This window comes from Choloepus didactylus, chromosome 4, assembly GCF_015220235.1.
Source record: "Choloepus didactylus isolate mChoDid1 chromosome 4, mChoDid1.pri, whole genome shotgun sequence".
In the NCBI taxonomy this organism is placed as follows: Eukaryota; Metazoa; Chordata; class Mammalia; order Pilosa; family Megalonychidae; genus Choloepus; species Choloepus didactylus.
This window is the reverse complement of record NC_051310.1, coordinates 19,726,452-19,747,747: the sequence shown is the minus strand read 5'-3', so window position 1 is coordinate 19,747,747 and position 21,296 is coordinate 19,726,452. Positions and strand designations below refer to the sequence as shown.

At 36.9% G+C, this 21,296-nt stretch overlaps 1 protein-coding gene across 2 annotated transcripts in view; it reads left to right on the top strand.

Annotated features, from left to right (window-relative positions):
• TTC8 (tetratricopeptide repeat domain 8) overlaps positions 1-13,089 on the top strand; it is a 73,346-nt gene extending 60,257 nt beyond the window's left edge. For both annotated transcript variants that reach the window (XM_037832103.1, XM_037832104.1), the window contains exons 10-14: positions 5,589-5,728; positions 7,082-7,256; positions 7,596-7,718; positions 10,316-10,399; positions 12,516-13,089. In XM_037832103.1, the coding sequence (XP_037688031.1) occupies positions 5,589-5,728; positions 7,082-7,256; positions 7,596-7,718; positions 10,316-10,399; positions 12,516-12,632 (639 nt within the window). In that variant the 3' untranslated portion in view covers positions 12,633-13,089. The remainder of the gene's footprint in view (positions 1-5,588; positions 5,729-7,081; positions 7,257-7,595; positions 7,719-10,315; positions 10,400-12,515) is intronic.
• The last annotated feature ends 8,207 nt before the right edge of the window (positions 13,090-21,296 follow it).

Sequence of the window (21,296 nt, the reverse complement as noted above, 5' to 3'; positions counted from 1 at the left end):
TCCCTGCTGGGAGAGGGGCTGAAGTAGAACTCCTGGTTTATTTCTTTGCATTGTAGATTTATCTGTGCTTGGAGCTGGTATCCAGCAGTTCAAATTCATTAATCAAAATCTGCAATTGTTGCCTAGCTGAGCTTCCCTTCCCTTTCTCCTAATAGAGAGGGCTTCTGTGTCCCATCAGGGGTGACTCCGAGTCAGCCTGCTGTGCCAGTGGGAGAGGGCCACCAGCCTCCACAGCATTGAAGGATTTACTTACAACTTTTCACTGTAATTTATCAGTCTAATATTTCCACTCTTTCCTGGTTGGTATATGACGTGTGTCTGGTCTCCGAAATCCCCCAAACAGTTGTTTCAGAAAGTTCTTGGCTATTTACTAGCTGCCTCGGAGGACGGACTAAATCCTGCACCTCCCATGTCACCATCTTCCTTCAAAGCATCCCTCACCAATTTTTAAATTGGTAAAGGATAGCATGCTATCTTGCTTTCAAAGAACTTACCATATTTTATAGATTCTAAAAACAAATTTTTTATCTTACATTTTAATATCTCTGTAATTGGAGTGCATCTTATCATAGATAGCATCTCTCTTCAGCCAGGTGGCCATTGTCATGGAGTTGTCACCATCTGTTCATATGGAAACTTGGTTATTATTCCTGGCAGCATGATTGGACAGCTGCAGCTTTTAAGCATTTCAACCAGCTCACCAGTTATGGACCATTTGAGGGAAGGATATGAGTCCTGTTGTTGTCTGAAAACTTTTGTTGACATTTGCTGATAAGATCAAGAAAGCAGAAGCGTCTGCATTGCAACATGACTATTAATGGCTTGGCAGAAAATCCTGGCAACAGTAGTGGGGTTCCCACTTAAGAAATGCTGCATCTCCAGAAGCATAGAATGATATGTGGAAATTGATAACTGAGTCAGAACATGACTTAGAAAAATTGAGCTCTGATGTTAAAAATTGGGAATACTGCATCTGTTCTAGTTTGTTAACGCTGGCCTTTATGCAAAATACCAGAAATGGATTGGCTTTTATAAAGGGGGTTTATTGGGTTACAAATTTACAGTTTTAAGGCCATAGAAGTGTCTAAACTAAGGCATCAACAATAAGCTACCTTCACTGAATAATGACCAATGGTATCTGAAACACCTCTTTTGGCTGGGAAGGCATGAGGCTGGCATTTTCTTCCTTTACTTCCAGGTTGCATTTCAAAATGGTGTTCTCCAAAATGTTGCTCTTAGGGCGTTTTGTCCTTTCTTAGCTTCTCCGGAGCAAACTCTGGGCTAGCATCTCCAAAGCATCAGCAAAAGTCTGCTTTCAACGGCCATCTCCAAAATGTCTCTTTCAGCTGCAGCGCCGAGCTCCTTCTGTCTGTGAGCGCTTATAGGACTCCAATGATTTAATTAAGACCCACACTGAATGTGTGAGGTAATATCTCCATGGAAGTATTCTAATCAGAGGTATTACCCACAATTGGGTGAGTCACATCTCCATGGAAACACTCAATCAAAATGTTCCATCCAACAAGATTGGATTTAAAGATCATGGCTTTGTGGGGGACATAATATATCCAAACTGGCACAACATCCCATTTATTTTGCCTATATTTTACTTTATAAATAAAGTATGGAAAGGAGTGATTTGTCATAACAATTGAATCCAAAGGCACATTAAAAGAATTATACACCATGACCAAGTGGGTTTCATTCCTGGCATGCAAGGGTGGTTCAGCATAAGAAAATCAATTAATGTAATTCAACACATTAACAAATAGAAAGAGAAAAATCACATGATTATCTCGATAGATGCTGAAAAAGCATTTGACAAAATTCAGCATCCCTTTTTGATAAAAACACTTCAAATGGAAGAAATAGAGGGAACATTCCTTAATATGATAAAGGGCATATATGAATACCCACAGCTAGCATACATAGTACTCAACACTGAGAAGCTGAAAGCCTTCCCTCTAAGATTGGGAACGAGACAAGGATGCCCACTGTCCCCTCTATTGTTCAACATTGTGCTAGAAGTTCTAGACAGAGCAGTTCACCAAGACAAAGATATAAAATGTATCCAAATTGGAAAAAAAAGAAGTGAAACTGTCATTATTTGGAGATGATATGATCTTATATTTGGAAAATCCTGAGAATTTGACAACAAAGCTACTTGAGCTAATAAAAAAATTCAGTAGAATGGCGGAATACAAGATTAATGCACATAAGTCAGTAATGTTCCTATACACTAGTAATGACCTAACTGAAGAGGCAATCAAAGAAAAAAAAGTTCCATTCACAACAGCAACTAAAAGAATCAAGTACCTAGGAATAAACCTAACCAAGGACGTAAAAGACCTCAACAAAGAAAATTAAAAAATTTTACTAGAATAAATTAAAAAGGACTGAAATATTCCATGCTCATGGATAGGAAGACTAAACATTGTTGAGATGTCAATTCCACTCAAAATGATCTACAGATTCAACACAATTCCAATCAAAATTCCAACAACCTATTTTACAGACTTGGAAAAGTTAGTTATCAAATTTATTTGGAAAGGAAAGGGACCTTGAATTGCCAAAAACATCCTTAAAAAAAAAAATAAAAACCAAGTGGGAGGACTTCCACTTCCAGACTTTGAAGCCTACTATAAAGCTATAGTGGTCAAAACAGCGTGGTATTGGCATAAAGATAGACATACTGATCAGTGGAATAGAATTGAGAATTCGGAAATAGGTGCCCAGATATATGGTTGACTGATTTTTGATAAGGCCCCCAAATCCACTGAACTGGGACAGAACAGTCTCTTCAACAAATAGGGCTGGGAGAACTGGATAGCCATAACCAAAAGAATGAAAGAGGAGCCCTGCCTCACACCCTATACAGAAATTAACTCAAAGTGATCAAATACCTGAATATAAGACACAGCACAATAAAACTCTTAGAAGATAATATAGGGAAATATCTTCAGGACCTAGTAATAGGATGTAACTTCTTAGACCTTACACCCAAAGCACAAGCAACAAAAGAAAAAGTAGATAAATGGGAACTCCTCAAAACCAAAGCTTCTGTGCCTCAAAAAAACTTTGTCAAAAAAGGTGAAGAGGCAGCCTACTCAATGGGAAGAAATACTTGGAAGCCATTTATCTGATAAAAGACTGATATCCTGCATATATAAAAAAATCCTACAACTCAACAACAGTAGTTCAAATAGCCCAATTATAAAATTGGCAAAAGACATGAAAAGGTATTTTTCCAAAGAGGAAAAAAAATGGCTAAATAACACATGAAGAAATGTTCATCTGCATTAGCTATTAGGGAAATGCAAATCAAAACCACAGTAAAATACCATCTCACACCAATAAGAATGGCTGCCATCTTTTATTTGCATATTTGTGTCATTTAGAAGGATTGGGAAGTTTTTCCCAACTGTGTTTTGAAACACTGTTCCTAGCCCTTTATCCTTCTCTTCTCCTTCTGGGAGACCAATGATTCTTACATTTGGGATGTGACGATCTATATATGCCTGTTAAGTCTTATTCATTTACCATATTGTTTAGGTTCTTAATTTCCTTATTGTCCATCATGATGTTGTCCATCATTTCTCTGAGATCCATTTCAATTTTTTTTATTTTTTTCCGAGTTGTTCTTTTGTATGTTCACATTCAATTACTCTGTCCTCAAGTTTTCTGATCCTTTCTTCTGCCTCTTCAAATCTGCTATTGTGTGTTTCTAGTATATTTTTAATTTGATCCATGGTGTCTTTTATTTCCATAAGGTCTGCAATTTCTTTATTTACTCTTTCAAATTCTTCTTTATGCTCTTGTAGAGTCTTCTTGATTTTCTTCATGTCTTCAGCCATCTCACTGATGTTGTTTTGGAGATTTGTTTGTACTTTAATTGCTCCAAATTTTTTATCTCTTCTGGCATTTTAATATGTTCGGCTTGTCCCTATCTTCTAGAGTCTTTAAGTGCTTTGTAATTTTCTGTTGGCTTTGGGGCATTTGCTTTTCTTGATAAGATTATTTTTGGATATGCAGGATTATTTAAGCATTTGTATATAATTTTGTAAAGCTACAGCTTGCTGGAGTGCAGTTTCCAAATCCTGCCAGTCAGTGGCACTATTGAGTATGGTTTGCTGGAATGCAGTTTCCCTACCCTAACAGCAGGTGGTGCTTTCAAGCTGGTCTTCCTCTAACTTCTGTGCGGTGGGTGTTGTCCAAACCGGGTGAAGAACCAATCAGTGCACTGGGGATGCAGTGTGGGCCCTGAGCAGTTAGGCAGGGAGTCCACCCAAGGGTACCCTGCAGCTGGAACGTGGGCCTTGCTTGCGTACTCCCTGCCTGCCTTGCATCTGCTAGTCTCTGGGGTGTGGGAGGGGCTCCTGATCCTTAGTATGGGTCCCTCTCCCTTCCCTGCCTCTCGCTGGTACACACTGTGGATGTCTCTTGGGGGAGAGCAAGTGTTGGCTTCCGGGGTCCCTCCCGGGAGCTCCCTTCCATCTGGCTGTAGAGGATCACCTCCCCAGGCGGCTGTCAAGGTAGGTGTACGGGAGTGGGGAGCTGCTGCTCACTGCCTTGCCTGGTGTTGGTCTTGCTGCTGCCGGCCGGAAGGTGGGTCCAGTGGGAAGACACCGCATCCCTGGAACTGCCATCTCACATGCGTTTTTGTCGGCATCCCCTCCACGTACTGTGGGGGACCCCTTATGATCGATCACACCCTGAAACTGCAGTCCTGGGCGTCCTCTGGTCCCTCTGTCTAGTTTCCTTCATGGAGGACAAGCTTGTTCTGCCTCACCTACTCCGCCATCTTCTCGAAAGTCCGATTTCGTTAGTTTTTAATCCTCTATTTATTTCTGTATTTATTTTGGGTTGCCGTCATCTTTCCTGGGCTCCCTACTACCGTTCTTCATGACTTCGGATTGTCCTGCAAGTGGCGGCCAAATTATTCTTTTAAAAATGCAAATGCAATCATGTTATTCCTCTGGTCTTAACCTTTTAATGGCTTTCTCTCAACTTAGGGAAAAAAAAAAGCCTGAAATCTTCACCAGGGCTGGAAAAGCCCCTAGCTGCCTCTCTGATCTCCTTTTGTCCCACTCTCCCTCTTTCCAGCCTCACGCACCTCTTTGTGGGCCATGACACGTGCCGAGTGCGGTCCATCTCAGGCTTGTGCATTTGTTGCTCCCTTTGCCTGGAATGCTCTTCCCCCAGGTATTCTCAGGTCTTGATCCCACACTTCATTCAGGTTTTTGTTCAAATGACATTTCCTCCGAAGTGACTCCTTAGACAACCCCTTCTAAAGTAGTACCTTCTACACACACACCCACCTCTTTCCCCTGCCATTTTTGTTCACAGCACTTGCCTGACATTTTATTACATTTATTTCATTTATCTCCTGTATCATATGTAACCTCCGTGAGGGCAGTGACTATCTTTTTGTCCATATTGTGTCCCTGTGCCCTAGAATGGAGTCTGGCAAATGGTAGGCTGTCAATAAATATTTTTTGAATGAATGAGCTGATATCAGTCAAAAAAAAACTAGTTTCTTGTCCAATATGAATAATAAAGTACCACTCTTCTGTTTTGATGGAGAACAGGAAATGAACAATATTTCATCAGCAGCTGAATACTACAAAGAGGTTTTAAAACAAGACAATACTCATGTGGAAGCCATTGCATGTATTGGAAGCAACCACTTTTATTCTGATCAACCAGAGATAGCTCTCCGGTTTTACAGGTGCGCTTTAAGTTCAATTTGTAGAAGTACTTTCCTGTAAAATATCCGTGAAGATATATCTTCAGATATAATGAAGATGGAGTGAAAAGGTAGAGAAATCATGTCTAGGCCATGACTATATGAAATGAAAAATTCTAACACGCAGAAGTTCTGTGAGCACTAAGTGACATCCAATAATTTGGAAACATGGAGATGTTTGACATCTTGCAGAAATTCACCTGGGTAATTTTCTGAGTTTTAAATAATAGTATTGTAAGAGTTAGCCATTTTGTCATCAACCAGTAATAGTTTAATAGTTACTTGAAACACGTCTCATCATCACTGACTTCATTAAAGCCACTAAACATAAAGACACTGAGGCTGAAATAGTGAAGGGATTTGCAAAAAGCTGTTGGCCCATGTTCTGAGTCCTGAGAAGGACCTGAAACATGATGACCTGTTTGGTGAAGTGTTGTCAATTCTTGTCCAAGTATTTTTTTCAAAGTCTAAATAAATTATGTTTACTGGTTTCCCCGTGAGCCCATACTTTTCCTATCCAAAAATATGGTTCTGCAATTAATTTTTAAATTACGATTTTCTCTCTAGCCCTTGGGTAATATACAAGGAGAGAACTGGCAGTAGCCAAGAGTCCTTTCCAGATATATGTTGGCAGCCTAAAATATATAAATGCTGTCCTTTGAACATATTGCTGATTTACTCCTCCACCCACAAAGGAGGTTATGAGTTTCTGAGGGCAACTGGAGGGGATTTTCATTTGCTTATTGAAACTCTTGTCCTTCATCCCTTGGGATAAATGGTACATAGAAGTAAAATGAAGCTGTGAAAGCTAAATAACAGCAATCCAGCAGATGGTTTTGTGTTCCTCCATGAAAGCTCATTGGAGGTCGGTAAACAGCTAAACCACGAAATCTAGGTAACCCGAAAACTTGGTCCAACTTAAATGAGAACTTAGAGATAAATGCTGAACACAGGCTTAAAATTATATTTGAAGGTGTTAGGCATTTCCCTGTGTGTACCAAAGCGTTATAAAGCTAAAATGTGTGGGTTTTACTTTATGCGACTATTTATTTCTTATTTTGATTCTCTAAGAAAGCATTGGGGGGGGGCCTTATGTAAGTTGTTTCTGACCTTGCCTCTAGATGTATTTCCTATACTAATACTATTACAAAAGACATGGGTTTTGTATTTGCTGAAATTTTTTTTTATAGTTTACTATAACACTTTCTATTTGTATTCTCTGGGAGTGTCAAAAACTATAAAGTGAATTGATTTCTAACTTTGTAAAAAATATACATAGGCCTTAAAATTTAAACTTGGTCTGACACCAGAATATGTGTACTCTTTCTCTAAAAGGCGACTCCTGCAGATGGGTGTTTATAACTGCCAGCTTTTTAACAATCTGGGGCTCTGTTGCTTCTATGCCCAGCAGTATGATATGACTCTGACCTCATTTGAACGTGCCCTTTCTCTGGTTGAAAACGAAGAAGAGACGGCAGATGTCTGGTACAACTTGGGACACATAGCTGTGGTATGTTGTTTCTCTAATATACTTTCTGATGTAGGTTAGATAGATTAGACAAGGTAGATAAGTTATAGATAAGTTAGTCTGAAGAAATTTTCTGGTGTTTTAAATCCATGTTTAGTTATAGTCTTATATAGCAATTTAGAGATTTCTTGGAGTCCTCAAGAACGCATTTAATATCCCCAACTTAAATCCTTTTATGTAAAATTCATACTTGGCTCCTATAAGCAATGCTTGTTGCTTTTTCGATGGCAGTAGAACAGATTTCTGTGAGGAAAGAAGGACGGAAATGGCAGGAGGAAGAGTATGGATTTGCGTGTGTGAATATAAACTCTTCTTTTTTAGGGAGTAGGGGATACGAATTTGGCCTGTCAGTGCTTCAGGCTGGCTCTGGTCAACAACAACAACCACGCTGAGGCCTACAACAACCTGGCCGTGCTGGAGATGTTGAAGGGCCACGTTGAACAGGTCAGCAAATACTGAGGGCACACTGGACAATCTACTTTCTTCAAAGAAAATCTGTCCTATGTTATCATTACAAAATGAGCTCCAGAGTCCAACAGGCCTGGGTTTGAATCCCTTCTCAGTCATTTATTAGCAGTGTGACCTTGGACATGTCACTTAGCATTTCTGAGTCCAAAATAGAAACTTGATTTTGTTAAAACAAATCTGCTCCTACCGGGTCTTCCCTTCCTTAGTAAATAATTCCACCATTCACCATTCCCCATCGAATTGCTCAAGCCAGAACCCTAGCACCCTTGAAACCACTCCTTAACTGCTGCCTCTTCCTACCTTCCTCATGACTCCCCACCCCCACCGTCATCAGCAAGCCCTGGCAGTTCTCCCTCCTAGCCACATCCTAAGCCTGGCCAGTCTTCTCCACTCGTGCCACCTTCTCCAAACTGCCATTATCTCTTGCCTGGACTACGACAGGGGTTTCCACATCTGCACCCTACAATACATCCTCTACAGAGCAGACAGCGGAATTTGTTTTTAATGACATTATTTTATTACTGCTTTCTTAAAATCTTCTAATGGCTTCTCCTTGCACTTGGAATAAAATCTAGACTTCAAACCATGGCCTACAAGGCCTCATGTAATCTGGCCTCTGGCTCCTTTCAGATTGCATCTTCCACCCCATCTTCCACTCCTCCTTTCCCACCAGCTTCCAGACACATTAGCTGTCTAGTTGTTCCACAAATATGTGATGCTCATTAATGTTTTAGGACTTTACGAATGTTCTTTCTTTCTTCAGATCTTGTGATGGTTAGTTTCTTTTTGTCATTCAAGTCTCAGCTTAAATGCCACCTCCATAAAAAGGTCATTTTGAACATTAGTCTAAGAGTCCTCAGGTGCCATCCCATCTCCCAATTTATGTCTCTTCCCAATACTTACCATCTTGTCAGATATTTTCGTATTTATTTGTAGAATGTAGAATGTCAGCTGCGTGAAAGCAGGGACCTTATCTTAGCTGCTGTATTCTCAGCATCTAAAACAGTTCCTGGGACATGGTAGGTACTCAGTAAATATTTGTGGAATGAATGAACAGTAGAGAAAACAGGGTAATAATGGTACCAACCTAAGGTGTTTTTGTGAGGATTAGCAGAGCATGCATGCAGAGTACTTGCGTAGGAAAAGCATAGTGTTGAACACATAATAGGTGCTTAATAAATTGTACTATTATTATTACTATTACTATTGTAACAAAAACTTAAAAATGCTCAATGCAGCCATATGATATTAAAGGTAATCAAAAGTAGACATTGTTATAATTCTCACTTTAGAGATGAAGACACAGAGACTCAGGGAGGATGAGTACAATGATAAACTTTTATCAAGGAAAGAAATGCCATGGGATATTGCCTTTATTTCATAGAGTCCCCAAAGTAAATAAGATGGGTTCAGATTATTATAGACAAAAACTAGCTATTTTAAAATGAGAACTTATTCTCTCATGGAACTTGTGCCTATATTCATAGGAAGCAAGTGCTTCTTGAAATTTTTCTGTCCTCATACAAGTGATTTTTTTCTCCCTCCTTCTTATTGTAGTTTTTCTAGTATAAAATTAGTTTTAAATGTTTTGGTGAAATGTTTCATCATACTAACACCTTTTATTGTTTAAAATGAATATCTACCATCCTATATGAACTGACATAATTTTGCTTTGGATTAGAAAAAAAGATGAACAGGTTTGTCCTAGGGTCGCTGGTAGAGGTTTTGGATTTAGCTACAAGGTGGAGGGCTCAGCCTCTTGGGATGTTGAGTGTGTGGTCTTAACAATGCATGTATGAGCATCTCATGTCCCTCAGTGGTGACAAAAAATAATGTGAATTTTGTTTTTCGAGTACCTTAGAAAACAGAAAGCTTGTCATTTTCAGTTGCTGTTCCACTTAGAAAATTGGTCAGTAATCTAACAACCAATACTTGCTCACTCTGATCCAGCATAGAACTTAGGGTTTTGAGATTTACTATGTATTTTGTTTTTCCTATTGTTATATTAGAGTATAGGTAGTTAAAATCGTACTAAATCAAAGTATAATTTATGCCACTGAATTCTACACTTAAAAATGGTTAAAATATTGCTAATTTGATTTTATATATAGTCTTACCATAAAAAAAGTTTAAAAAGAAAAAGCTTACTAAGTCAATCAATAACAGCAAAAACAAGATAAAGAAGACTTTTTTTTAAGCTTCTAGAGGACTGTATTCTGGGTTGTATGTGATATTGAAATATAAACTATATAAGAACAGTCATTCTCAAATAACTTTAAATCTACTCTAGACTTTCAATTCTACTTAAAAAATTCAATTTATTTTCTCTGTCATTTGAAGCATTTTATCATTAACATAATTTTGGCAAGAAGCAAATAGTTATTTGTATATTAGCAAGTCATTGTATTTCATGAGGAATTTTATGAGGAATATCATCTGTATTTATTACAGGATCTTGTTTATTAAGGTCCTATCCTAGGTAAAGGATATTATACAAAAAGAAATCACAAATATAGTGCTGATATCTGCTTATATACCTTTGGCTTTTCTATTTCTTTTTTCCCCCCACATAGGCAAGGGCACTGCTACAGACTGCGTCATCTTTAGCACCCCATATGTATGAGCCGCATTTTAATTTTGCAACAGTCTCTGATAAGGTATTCTCTTTCTGTATTAATTTATCATCTGATCTATTTTTTTCTTTTTCTCAATTTTAAAATAAAGTACAGATAAATAAAAAATCTACCCTTCATTTCCTGAGAGAAATAATTTTTTAAACACTCAGTTATTAGATAAACATACATCTTCAGCTCAAGAAACAATTTAGTAAACATTAAAATCTGTCACTGACTATTGACTAAACTTAACATTGTTCTGATAAATATTGCAGAATTCTTTAGTGGGCTTTAAGATGAATTCTTTAGTGGGCTTTAAGATATGCTGTGTTAGTTATTGAAGTTACAGCAAGGAAATCCTATACAGTATTTGAAGGTCACATTGCCACTAAGTCTCTTGCACACTCGCTCTGAAAGCTGTTTTGGCTGTGAACAATGTGGAGGAAGTGCAACTGGTACTGCTGTGTTGCAAGTCAGTTTGTATGCAAACACCAGAAGGACTCGTATCATATTTAATAATAAGAGGAAACCAAATAAAAGGCATCTAATAACTTCAGCATCTTTTTTCTCTTCACCATTTTGTTAGAATTCAGGAGAATATTTGTTAGTGATTTACTGCCCTTTTTCATTCCTGGCGTATCTAGCTTCATAGGCCCATCCATCTGGAAATACTTTGTTTTGCTTTATATTTTCTTTGTCAATATGATGCTAGTCTGTAAAGATAATGTAAATAAGATGCTAAAGTCAACTATTAACAGTCAGTCATGAAGCTTTTACTTGCAAACCTTTGGAAAACAAACTCCTTGCTGAGTCTGTTTTGAGGATGAGATGGCTAAAAATGTTTGCTGCTGTAAGAATGAGTCTTGATAGACCAAAAGACATTATGGAAATGTTATTTTTCGTAGCATGACTCTGAAGTTATCCTCAGTCCCATTTTTGTTTTGAACCTAAAATTGCCCATTAATAAGGTGTAATTTTTGAGCACTTATTAAGTGCCAGCCACTGTGCTAGGTACTCTCTGTACCTCCTCTGCTTCTCCCAACAACCCTGCAACGTCGGTAGCTCTGACCTTTCCCTAATTCAGTTTTTCATGCAACCAGTGTTTTGTTTATTGAGTCTCCTGTGTGCCAGGCACTGTTCTAAGCACAGAGGATATAGCAGTAATCAAACAGACAGAATCCTCCACTCTCATGCACTCTAAATCCTAATGGAACCTGAGGCTCACATGGTTGTAGCAAGTTCAGAATTCACATCCATCTGCCTAGGATGCCCATATTTTTTCCACCACACCATGTTGCCACTTAGTTAGTTAAACCGTAAAAAAGATTTGATTACTTTCGTTCAGGAATATTGTCACATTTTAATAATATAGTACTCAAATGAGATTTTTTTTTTTAAGCCCAAGACTATACTTACATAGGAGAAAATAGTATGTTAAAGAAAAATCCTGATTTAAAAAGAAAACTTAATGTATGTTTTAAATACATACACGTGGACCAAAAAGACTACCATAATTGTATTTTCTAGACTATGTTTCTGTCTGTACACTAAAAGCTCTCATTGCTTTAGAAATGTATGCATGAATCAAAATGCATTCAGATAGATTTGATATAATGTAAGATTTTCTTTGGGACCAGACTTTTACACAAAATTCATTGAAAATCACCCTTAATAAATTTTTAAAACCAGATACCTTACCAACGTTCTTGTGCTAGTACCATTTGAAACCTCCCAGAACATGTTATTGTATTTTAAATAAAATGGTTTTGCTTGAATTTTATGTCTAAAAGATAATACCCCAATCACAAAATAATGTCTTTGTGGTACATTACAAATAGTTTTCCTAAACCATACAGAGCTGGCTGTTTTATAATGCAAATGTCATTTTATGTTCATAATACTCTGAGTGAGAAGAAAATAAAAGGTTTATGAATTCACAACTAGATAGCTTTAATGGAGCATAAATTATTTATATAATTGGTTATTTTATTGTTCATTTATTTTTCAAGATTGAATTATAAGCTAGGTGAGAGAATTCTAAAATCAAAGTAGCATAATCAAGCAATTTGACCTTTTAAGAATGCTTAAATTTCTAGAGTGTGCAGATAATACTTCTTCAAAAAATGTGTTTGATCTTTTTCTGTGGTTTTCCTTACAGATTGGGGATCTACAGAGAAGCTATGTTGCTGCTCAGAAGTCTGAAACAGCATTTCCAGATCATGTGGACACACAGCATTTAATTAAACAGTTAAAGCAGCACTTTGCTATGCTCTGATTGTTCCTTACCCCAAATATGTTAATAAGAGGCATTATATAAGGGGAAAAGTAGTGTGTATATATGTGATAGAAATACCTGTGCTTAATATGAGTGAAGGTGACATAAGGAGTTTAAACCACAATGTAAAATAAAAAGTTTATAATAATAACTTTTAAAATAAAAAAATTATAAAATACAGAATTTAAGCATTTGTAACTGGATCATGAAACCATCTCCCACATTATATGATAGGTATTTGTTTATAATGTTTATGAAACATTTCAATGAATTTCCTCAACTTTTTATAAATGCATGTTTTTAATGTTCTTAAACTGACCATTAGCCACCATGTAGATTAAGAGGTCTGAAATCTCCCTTTTAAAATGAACTTTTAAAGCTAAAAGTATGTATATTTACCTAAGTAGAGACTTTATTTAGAGCTTAAAAATTGTATTAAAAACTATTTTTTATCAAATACTTTGTGAGACATACATTTTCTTCTATATTTTTCTTTAAAATAAATATGTAAAACATTCTGTTATTTCTCATGAGTTTTTATATTGGTTATCTCAGATAAAACAAGTTTTTCAGAGGCCCAGTAATCTTAGAAATCAAACCATTGCTTTATTTTAATTTTATTTGAAACGTGCCACAATTTTTTTTCTTTCCTGAAATGGGCTATCTCATTGTTAGTATAAAAAAACTAGGATTAGAAATGAAGTCACAAGCCAGGAGTCCCAGTGTAGTCTGTCCCAGGAAGGTTAGGCTGAGTCCCAAGACCGTTGTAAATCCGGCGAAGATCCTTGAATGTTACTCTGCCTTTCTTAGTAAAACTCTCACTGAAGTGTTCACACAAGGAAATATTTACAGGGACAGGGTCACTCAAACTCATACCTTGGACTTTGTGATCTGGCCATGTTATTTTTCAGTTTTTTAACTCCATAAAAAACTATTTTGATATTTATTTGTCTTCTGGTCAGATTCTTTTCTGTTCTGTTCTGACAGAACAAAAAATTTGAATTCAAGGAATTAAAGGTTGTTAGAGACTAGAAATAACATTAGAGAGTAGGTAGATGATCCTTTGATTGTGCAGAAGAAGTAGCAAGGCCCAGAGTCACACAGCTGGTTGGTACAGTCATGAGTAGAACCCAAGGTCTTGTTCCTCCACTTTATGCTTGAACTGTTCTTGGTTCTCCATGATATGTTTAGCTCTTCAGAAAATACACCATCAAATTTCTTAATACTGTTTTTGGTATTTGGATTCAGATTTTATAATGTGGATCATTTTCTTAGTTCATTCAAAATAGCAGCTAATAGTAATGGCTATTATTTACTGAGGCCATCCTGTGTGCTAGGCTTTGTTCTAAGCACTTTATGTGAATTCATTCATTTAATTCCCTTCTAGTCCTATGAAGGGCTGTGATATTATTCCCTTGTTACTATGAGAAAACTGAGGCACAGAGAAGTCAAGTAACTTCCCAAGATACAGCTAGTCAGTGGCAAAGCTGGATCAGCCCCAAGCAGCATGGTCCTGCGGTATGTGCTCCTAACTGGTATGTTAAATCTCTATTTCTCCTGTAAATAAAGCTATTATTGTGATTTTAAAAATGAACATTATGTGCATTAGTGAAGTTGAATATATAGTAAGGGACTATTAACACAGTAAAAAATCCATGAGTCAGTATTCCTGAGGTGTTAGGAAGAGAATTTGTCTTGAATTTATGCTAATTCAACGTGAACACCAATGCAATGAATAAGTCAGGATGGTGAAGGGCAAAATGATGATATAACACTGCAGCAGAAGTTACATATTCTTGTAACAAAGTAATTTCTGGACTGCATAATTTCTGGCTTCTGTGGCAGCATTTCTCTACAAGGTGCCTTAACCATGTCTTCACCATAGCTAAAGAGATGTTTGAGCCTTAGATTCAAACTGCTCAACCCAAATTAACATCATTGCACTTACATGCAACCGATGAAAACGACATCTGGCAAGAAGCCTGCTTGCCCTGAATAATTGCTGAGGTTAGAAGTTCTTCCTCTCTGGAACAGTTGCTTATGGTATAATTGTCTGTTTCATTTCTGAATAGTACTTCTCACAATCAGGGCACCCACCATGATATAGTTTATAGCCTAGAGATAGGAAAATTAATAAAGATAACACATGGCTACACTTTTTAAGTAGTTACCACCAATAGCTAATATGAGGAATTTCTGTCAAGAGCTTTCAGCTAGGATGTGAGTTTGTTCAGAAAACAACAAAGATTTTTTAAATAGGTAGAACTTGGAAAATAATGAACCTGGCAATTGTGGTAAAAGGCCACTACAGGAGAGCTTTAACTTATAGAAAATAAGTACATTGGAATGTTCCATGGACATGTTCCACATTTCCAAAATGGTCCTCTAGGCTCAGATTTTAGAAGAAAAAATTTAATAATTTGGAAACTGCAGTTTCACATCCTTCCATATAAATGACATTAGTCTTATTTTGGGCTGGAAAAAAAAAAGATTTTTGAGAGATGCTGTCATTTCACCTCTTTGACGTTAAAGCCCATTTCTTATATTATAATCCTTGAGGGCTGTACTATTTCTTGCAAGATCCTTTTCCTTACCTGAATCTAATTCTGACTACTAAGGATTCTTATTTGGTAAAGTGAAAATAATGGAATCTCTTCGAAAAAGTAATGTTATCTTAGAGAAGAAAAGACTAGACTTAGACAGACATTAGGAAAAAAGGTTTCTTTCTTTTTTTATCAGAGACAAGACAGACTGCTGTGCCAGTTTGAATATATTATGTTCCCCAGAAAAAGCCATATTCTTTGATGCAGTCTTGTGGGGCGGACATATTAGTGGGGATTAAGTTGGAATGTTTGGATTAGGTGTTGCATGGAAATGCACCCCACCCAACTGTGAGTGATGACTCATTCAGGGTGGGTCTAAATTAAATTACTGGAGCCATATAAATGAGCTGACAAACAGAAGGAACTCAGTGCAGCTGAAAGTGACATTTTGAAGAGGAGCTACAGCCAAAAGGGATACTTTGAAGAATGCACTGGAACTGAGAGAGGAACTTCAGCTTACAGAGACATTTTGGAGACAGCCTTTGAAAGCAGACTTTTGCTCCAGAGAAGCTAAGAGAGGACAAATGCCCCAAGAGCAACTAAGAGTGACATTTTTGAGGAGCTGAAGCCTAGAGAGGTACATCCTGGGAGAAAGCCATTTTGAAACCAGAACTTAGTGCAGATGCCGGCCACGTGCCTTCCCAGCTAACAGAAGTTTTCCAGACGCCACTGGCCATCTTCCAGTGAAGTTACCCAATTGTTGATGCATTACCTTGGACACTTTATGGCCTTAAGACTATAACTGTGTATCCAAATAAACACCCTTTTATAAAAGCCAGTCCATTTCCGGTGTTTTGCCTTCTGGCAGCATTAGCAAACTAGAACAACCGCATTTCAGGGTTTGAAACCAGAGCTGCAATTGGCCCCAGTGCCTTGTTCTATCCATTGTGACTCCTTGCTCCCTGCCCCCACAGCTGCTCTGATCTAATAGCTGCAATTTCCTTCTTCCTACTGGCTTACCGAGTCTCTTTTTTAAAAAAGTCATGCTCACTTCAACCTGCCCTCTCTCTAGTACCATCCCATCTCCTTTGTTACAATATCTTGAAAGGGCAGGTAACATTTGTTGCCTGTTTTCTCACCCTCCTCTTTAATCTGGCTTCTACTCCCACCACTCTACTAAAACTGCTCTCACTGAAGTCACCAAGAGCTCCTAATTAGCAAATCAAGTTTAAAAAAAAAACAACTTAATTGAGATATTGTGGACATTTCATATAAATGGAATCATCCAGTACATGGTCTTTGGTGACTGGCTTCTTTCACTTAGCATAATGATTTCAAGGTTCATTCATGTTGTAGCATGTATCATTACTTCATTTTTATTGCTGAATCACATTCCATTGTATGGATATACCACATTTTGTTTATCCATCTGTGCCAGTTTGGATGTATTATGTCCCCCAAAATGCCATGTTCTTTGATGCAGTGTTTTGGGAGCAAGCATATTAGTGTTGATTAGGTTGGAATCCTTTGATTGAGTGTTTCCATGGAGATGTGACTCAATCAACTGTTGGCGAGACCTCTGATTGGATAATTTCCATGGAGGTGTTACCCCACCCATTTAGGGTAGGTCTTTATTGAATCACTGGAGTCCTGTAAAAGTGTTCACAGACAGAAGGAGAAGCTGCAGCCAAGAGAGATATTTTGAAGACAGCAATTGAAAGTAGACTTTTGCTACTCCAGAGTTTGCCTGGGAGAACTAAGAGAATACCCCCAGATGCCTCAAGAGAAACGTCCTGGGAAAAAGCCATTTTGAAATGCAACCTGGGAGCAGGCAGATGCCAGCCACGTGCCTTCTGAGCTAACAGAAATTTTTCAGACACCATTGGCCTTCCTTCGTTGAAGGTACCCTACTGTTGATGCCTTTGTTTGGACACTCTTATGGCCTTAGGACTATAACTTTGTAACCAAATAAACCCCCTTTTTAAAATTCAATCAATTTCTGGTGTTTTGCAAAACAAGCAGCATTAGCAAACCAGAACACTATCCATCAGTTGATGGACGATTGGATTGTTTCCACTTTTGAGCTGTTATGAATAATGGGGCTATGAACATTTGTGTACAAGTTTGTGTGAGGATGTATGTTTTCTCTTGAGAATACACTCAGGAATGGAGCTGCTGGATTTTATGGTAACCTTTTGAGGGACTTCCAAATGTTTTCCAAGGGGGATGCACCAATTTACTAACCCACCATCAGTGTATGAGGGTTTTGACTTCTCCATATCCTTATTAACATGGGATATTGCCTGTCTTTTTTATTTTAACCAAGCTCATGGGCATGAAGTAGTATCTCATTGTGGTTTTGATTTGCATTTCCCTGCTGGCCAATGATGTTGAGCATCTTTTCATGTAAATATTGGTCATGTGTTTATCTTATTTGGAGAAATGTCTATTTGGATCTTTTGTCCATTTTAAAATTGGTTTCTGTGTCTTTTTACTATGAGTTGTAAACATTCTTTATATATTCAAGTCCCTTATCAGATATATGATTAAATATTTTTCCCCATTTTGTGGGTTGTCTTTTCACTTTCTTTATGGTGTCTTTTAAAGGATAAAAGATTTTAATTTTGATGAAGTCAAATTTATCTATTTTTTTCTTATGTTGCTTATACATTTGGTTTTATATCTAAAAAGGTTTTATGTAACCCAAAGTCACAAAGATTCATTTCTGTATTTTTGTCTAAGAGTTTTATTACTTACATTTAATTCTTCTGTATATTTTGAGTTAATTTTTGTATAGTGTGAGGTAGGGGTCCAAATTCATTCTTATTCACTTGCGTATTCAAGTGTCCCAGCACCATATGTTGAAAACTATTCTTTCTCCCATAAAATTGTCTTAGCAACCTTGTTAAAAATCAATTGGCTATAAACGTGAGAATTCATTCTTGGACGCTCGTTTTTATTCCATTGATCTACATCTGTATGCCAGTTCTATACTTGCTTTTTAGTAAGTTCTGAAATTGGGAAAGGTGGGCCCTCTAATTTTGTTGTTCCTTTCAGGATTTGGGGGGGGGGTATTCTGGGTCCCTTGACTTTCCATATGAATTTTAGGATCAGATTGTCAATTTTTACAGAAAAAAGGCATCCAGAATTTTGATAGAGATTGTGTTTAATCTGTAGATCAGTTTGGGGAATACTGACATCTTAATAGCAAGCCTTCTGCTCCACGAACATGGGCTGTCTTATTGGTTACTTTTTAGTTTTTATCTCACTTAACCTTTCTCAGCATTAGCACTGACTCTGAAAACTCTCTCCTCCTTTGACTTCTTTAGTGCCATCACTTTTTCTGGATTTCCTTCATATTTCTTAGAGACTTCCTCAATTCTCATTAAAGACTCCAAATTGTCCAGTAGTTTAGTCCCTTTCATTGGCTTGTCCTTTAAATCTTGTTCTTCAGGATTCCATCCTTAACCCTTTTTTCTCAATATTTTTACTCTTCCTGAGTAGCTTCAACTACCATCCATGTGCCCGTGACTCCATGTCTATGCTTCAGCTTCATCCTTTCTCCTGATTCCAGATCTATATTTCCAACTTTCATTTGGAAACTGCACCTGGATATCTCAGAGGTACTTCAAATTCAAATTTAAAAACTCCACATCAGTAGCCTCTCCAAATCCGTTTCTCTTTCTGTATTCCCATCTCAACGATAAGGACTTTGCCCCTGAGGAGTTCACAGTCTAGATGGGACATGAAACTATAGAAATCCTCCAAAATGAAACCAAGAGAGAAAAGATGAAAAGAAATGAATAGAGCACCAGTGAGCTGTGGGAAAACGTCAAGCAACCTGACAGAATGATTGAAATGTTTCCAAATTTGATGAAATTTCAAACCTACAGATCCAAGAAGCTGAATGAACTGCATGCACAAGAAATGAAGAAAACTAAACTAAAGCACATCAAGATCAAACTGCTCAAAACCAGTGATAGAGGGAATCTTAAAAGCAGCCAGAGAAAAAAGACATTTTATGTACAGAGGAACAAAGATAAGGATGACAGCAGGTTTCTTGTCATAAACAATGCAAGCAAGGAGAGTGGAGCATCATGTCTAAAGTACTAGGGAGTAAAAGACTCAACCTAGAATTCAATAATCTGTGAAAATACCTGTCAAAATCAAAGGCAAAGTGAAGACTTTCTCAGACAATCAAAAGATGAAAGACTCAATCACCAGCAGACCCATTTTATAAGAAATGTTAAAGGAAGTATTTTAGAGAGAAGGAAAGTGATACCTGATGGAAATATGGATTTATACAAAGGCATGAAGAGCACCAGAAATGGTAACTAGGTGTGTAAGTATATAATGTATTTTCTTATTTCTTATTATTTAAATCTCATTAAAAGACAGTTGACTATTTAAACAAAAGTAATAAGAATGTAGTGTGGAGTTACTGACATATATAGAAGTAAGGTGTATGACAACAAAAGCACAGAAGCTGGGAGGAGAAAAAATGGAAGCGTGCTATTTTAAGCTTCTTATACTACAGAAGGAGTGTTGAATATCTCTAGCTGGTAGACTGTGATAAGTTAAAGATGTATACTATAAACTTTAGCCAATTATTAAAATAAAAATAAAAGAGTTGTAGCTTATGTTATGGATTGAATCATGTCCCCCACAAAGATATCTAGTGTATGTGAACCCATTTGTATACAGGATCTCTGAAGTTTTTATTAGTTGTGGTGAGGCCAAAATGAAGCAAGGTGGACTTTAAACCAATATGACTGGAGTCCTTATAAGCAGAGGAAATTTGGACAGTCAGTAGGAGACAGAAGGAGAAAAAAATGACCATGTTATGGATGCAGAGATTGATTGTTGGCAAGCTACCACCTGAATGCTACAGACTTCAGATAAAGTTACAGACTTTAGAGAAAGAATGGCCCTGGCTACACCTTGATTTTGGACTTCTAGCCTCCCAAACAGTGAGACACTAAATTCCTGTTGTTTAAATCAACCAGTTTAGGAGTGTTTGTTACTGCAGCCCTGGAAAACTAAGACACCTTGTAAGCTACCAAAGAAAACAAAATGGAATAATAAAAATAACCAAAAAGGAAGCAGAAAAGGAGGAGAGAGGGAACAGAGAATAGATGGGACAAATTGAAAACAAGATGGTAGATTTAAACCTAAACATATCAAAAATTACATTAAACATAAATGTTCTGTATCAAATTTAATTACCCCAATTAAAGAGCTGAGATTGTTGAATTGGATTAAAAAAAGAAAGATCCAGATATATACTACCTTTAGGAATCACATTTTAAATATAAAGACATGAATAGGATAAAAGTTGAAGTATAGGAAAAAGTATACCACAATAACACCAATGGAAAGTAAGTTGGGATGCTATATTAATATCATACAAAGATGATTTCAGAGCAAAGAATATTACCAAGGATATAAAGGTCATTTGATGGTGATAAAGGGGTCAATTTATCAAGAGGACATAAGAATTATAATTGTGAACTTAATAGCAGAGCTGCAAAATACATGAAACAAAACCTGATAGAAATGCAAGGAGAAATAGATAAATCCACAGTTATAGTAGGGAATTTAAATAGATCTCATTCAATAATTGATAGAACAAGTAGACAGAAAATCTGTAAGTATGTAGCAGGCTTGAGCAACATTATCAACCAAGTTGACCTGATTAAAATTTATAGAACACCTCATCCAACAGCTGCACTTTGCAAGTTCATTTGGAACATTTAGCAAAATAGACCATATTCCAGGCCATAAAGCAAGTCTCAGTACATTTTTTAAAAGATTCAAGTCATACAAAGTATACTCTCTGACTACAATGAAGTTAAATTAGAAATCAATAGCAGAAAGATGTCTGAAAAAAAGTAAAATCTTTTTAGGTAAAATAACACACTTCTAAATAACACCTGGGTCAAAAAACAAATCAAAAGGGAAACAAGAAAGTATTTTGCATTGAATGAAAATAAAAACAGCATATCAACATTTGTGGTGATCTGCCAAAGCAGTACTTAGAAGAAAATTTTTAATACTATATACCTCTATTAGAAAAGTAGGGTCTCAAAATAATGGCCTCAGTTTCTACCTTAAGAAACTA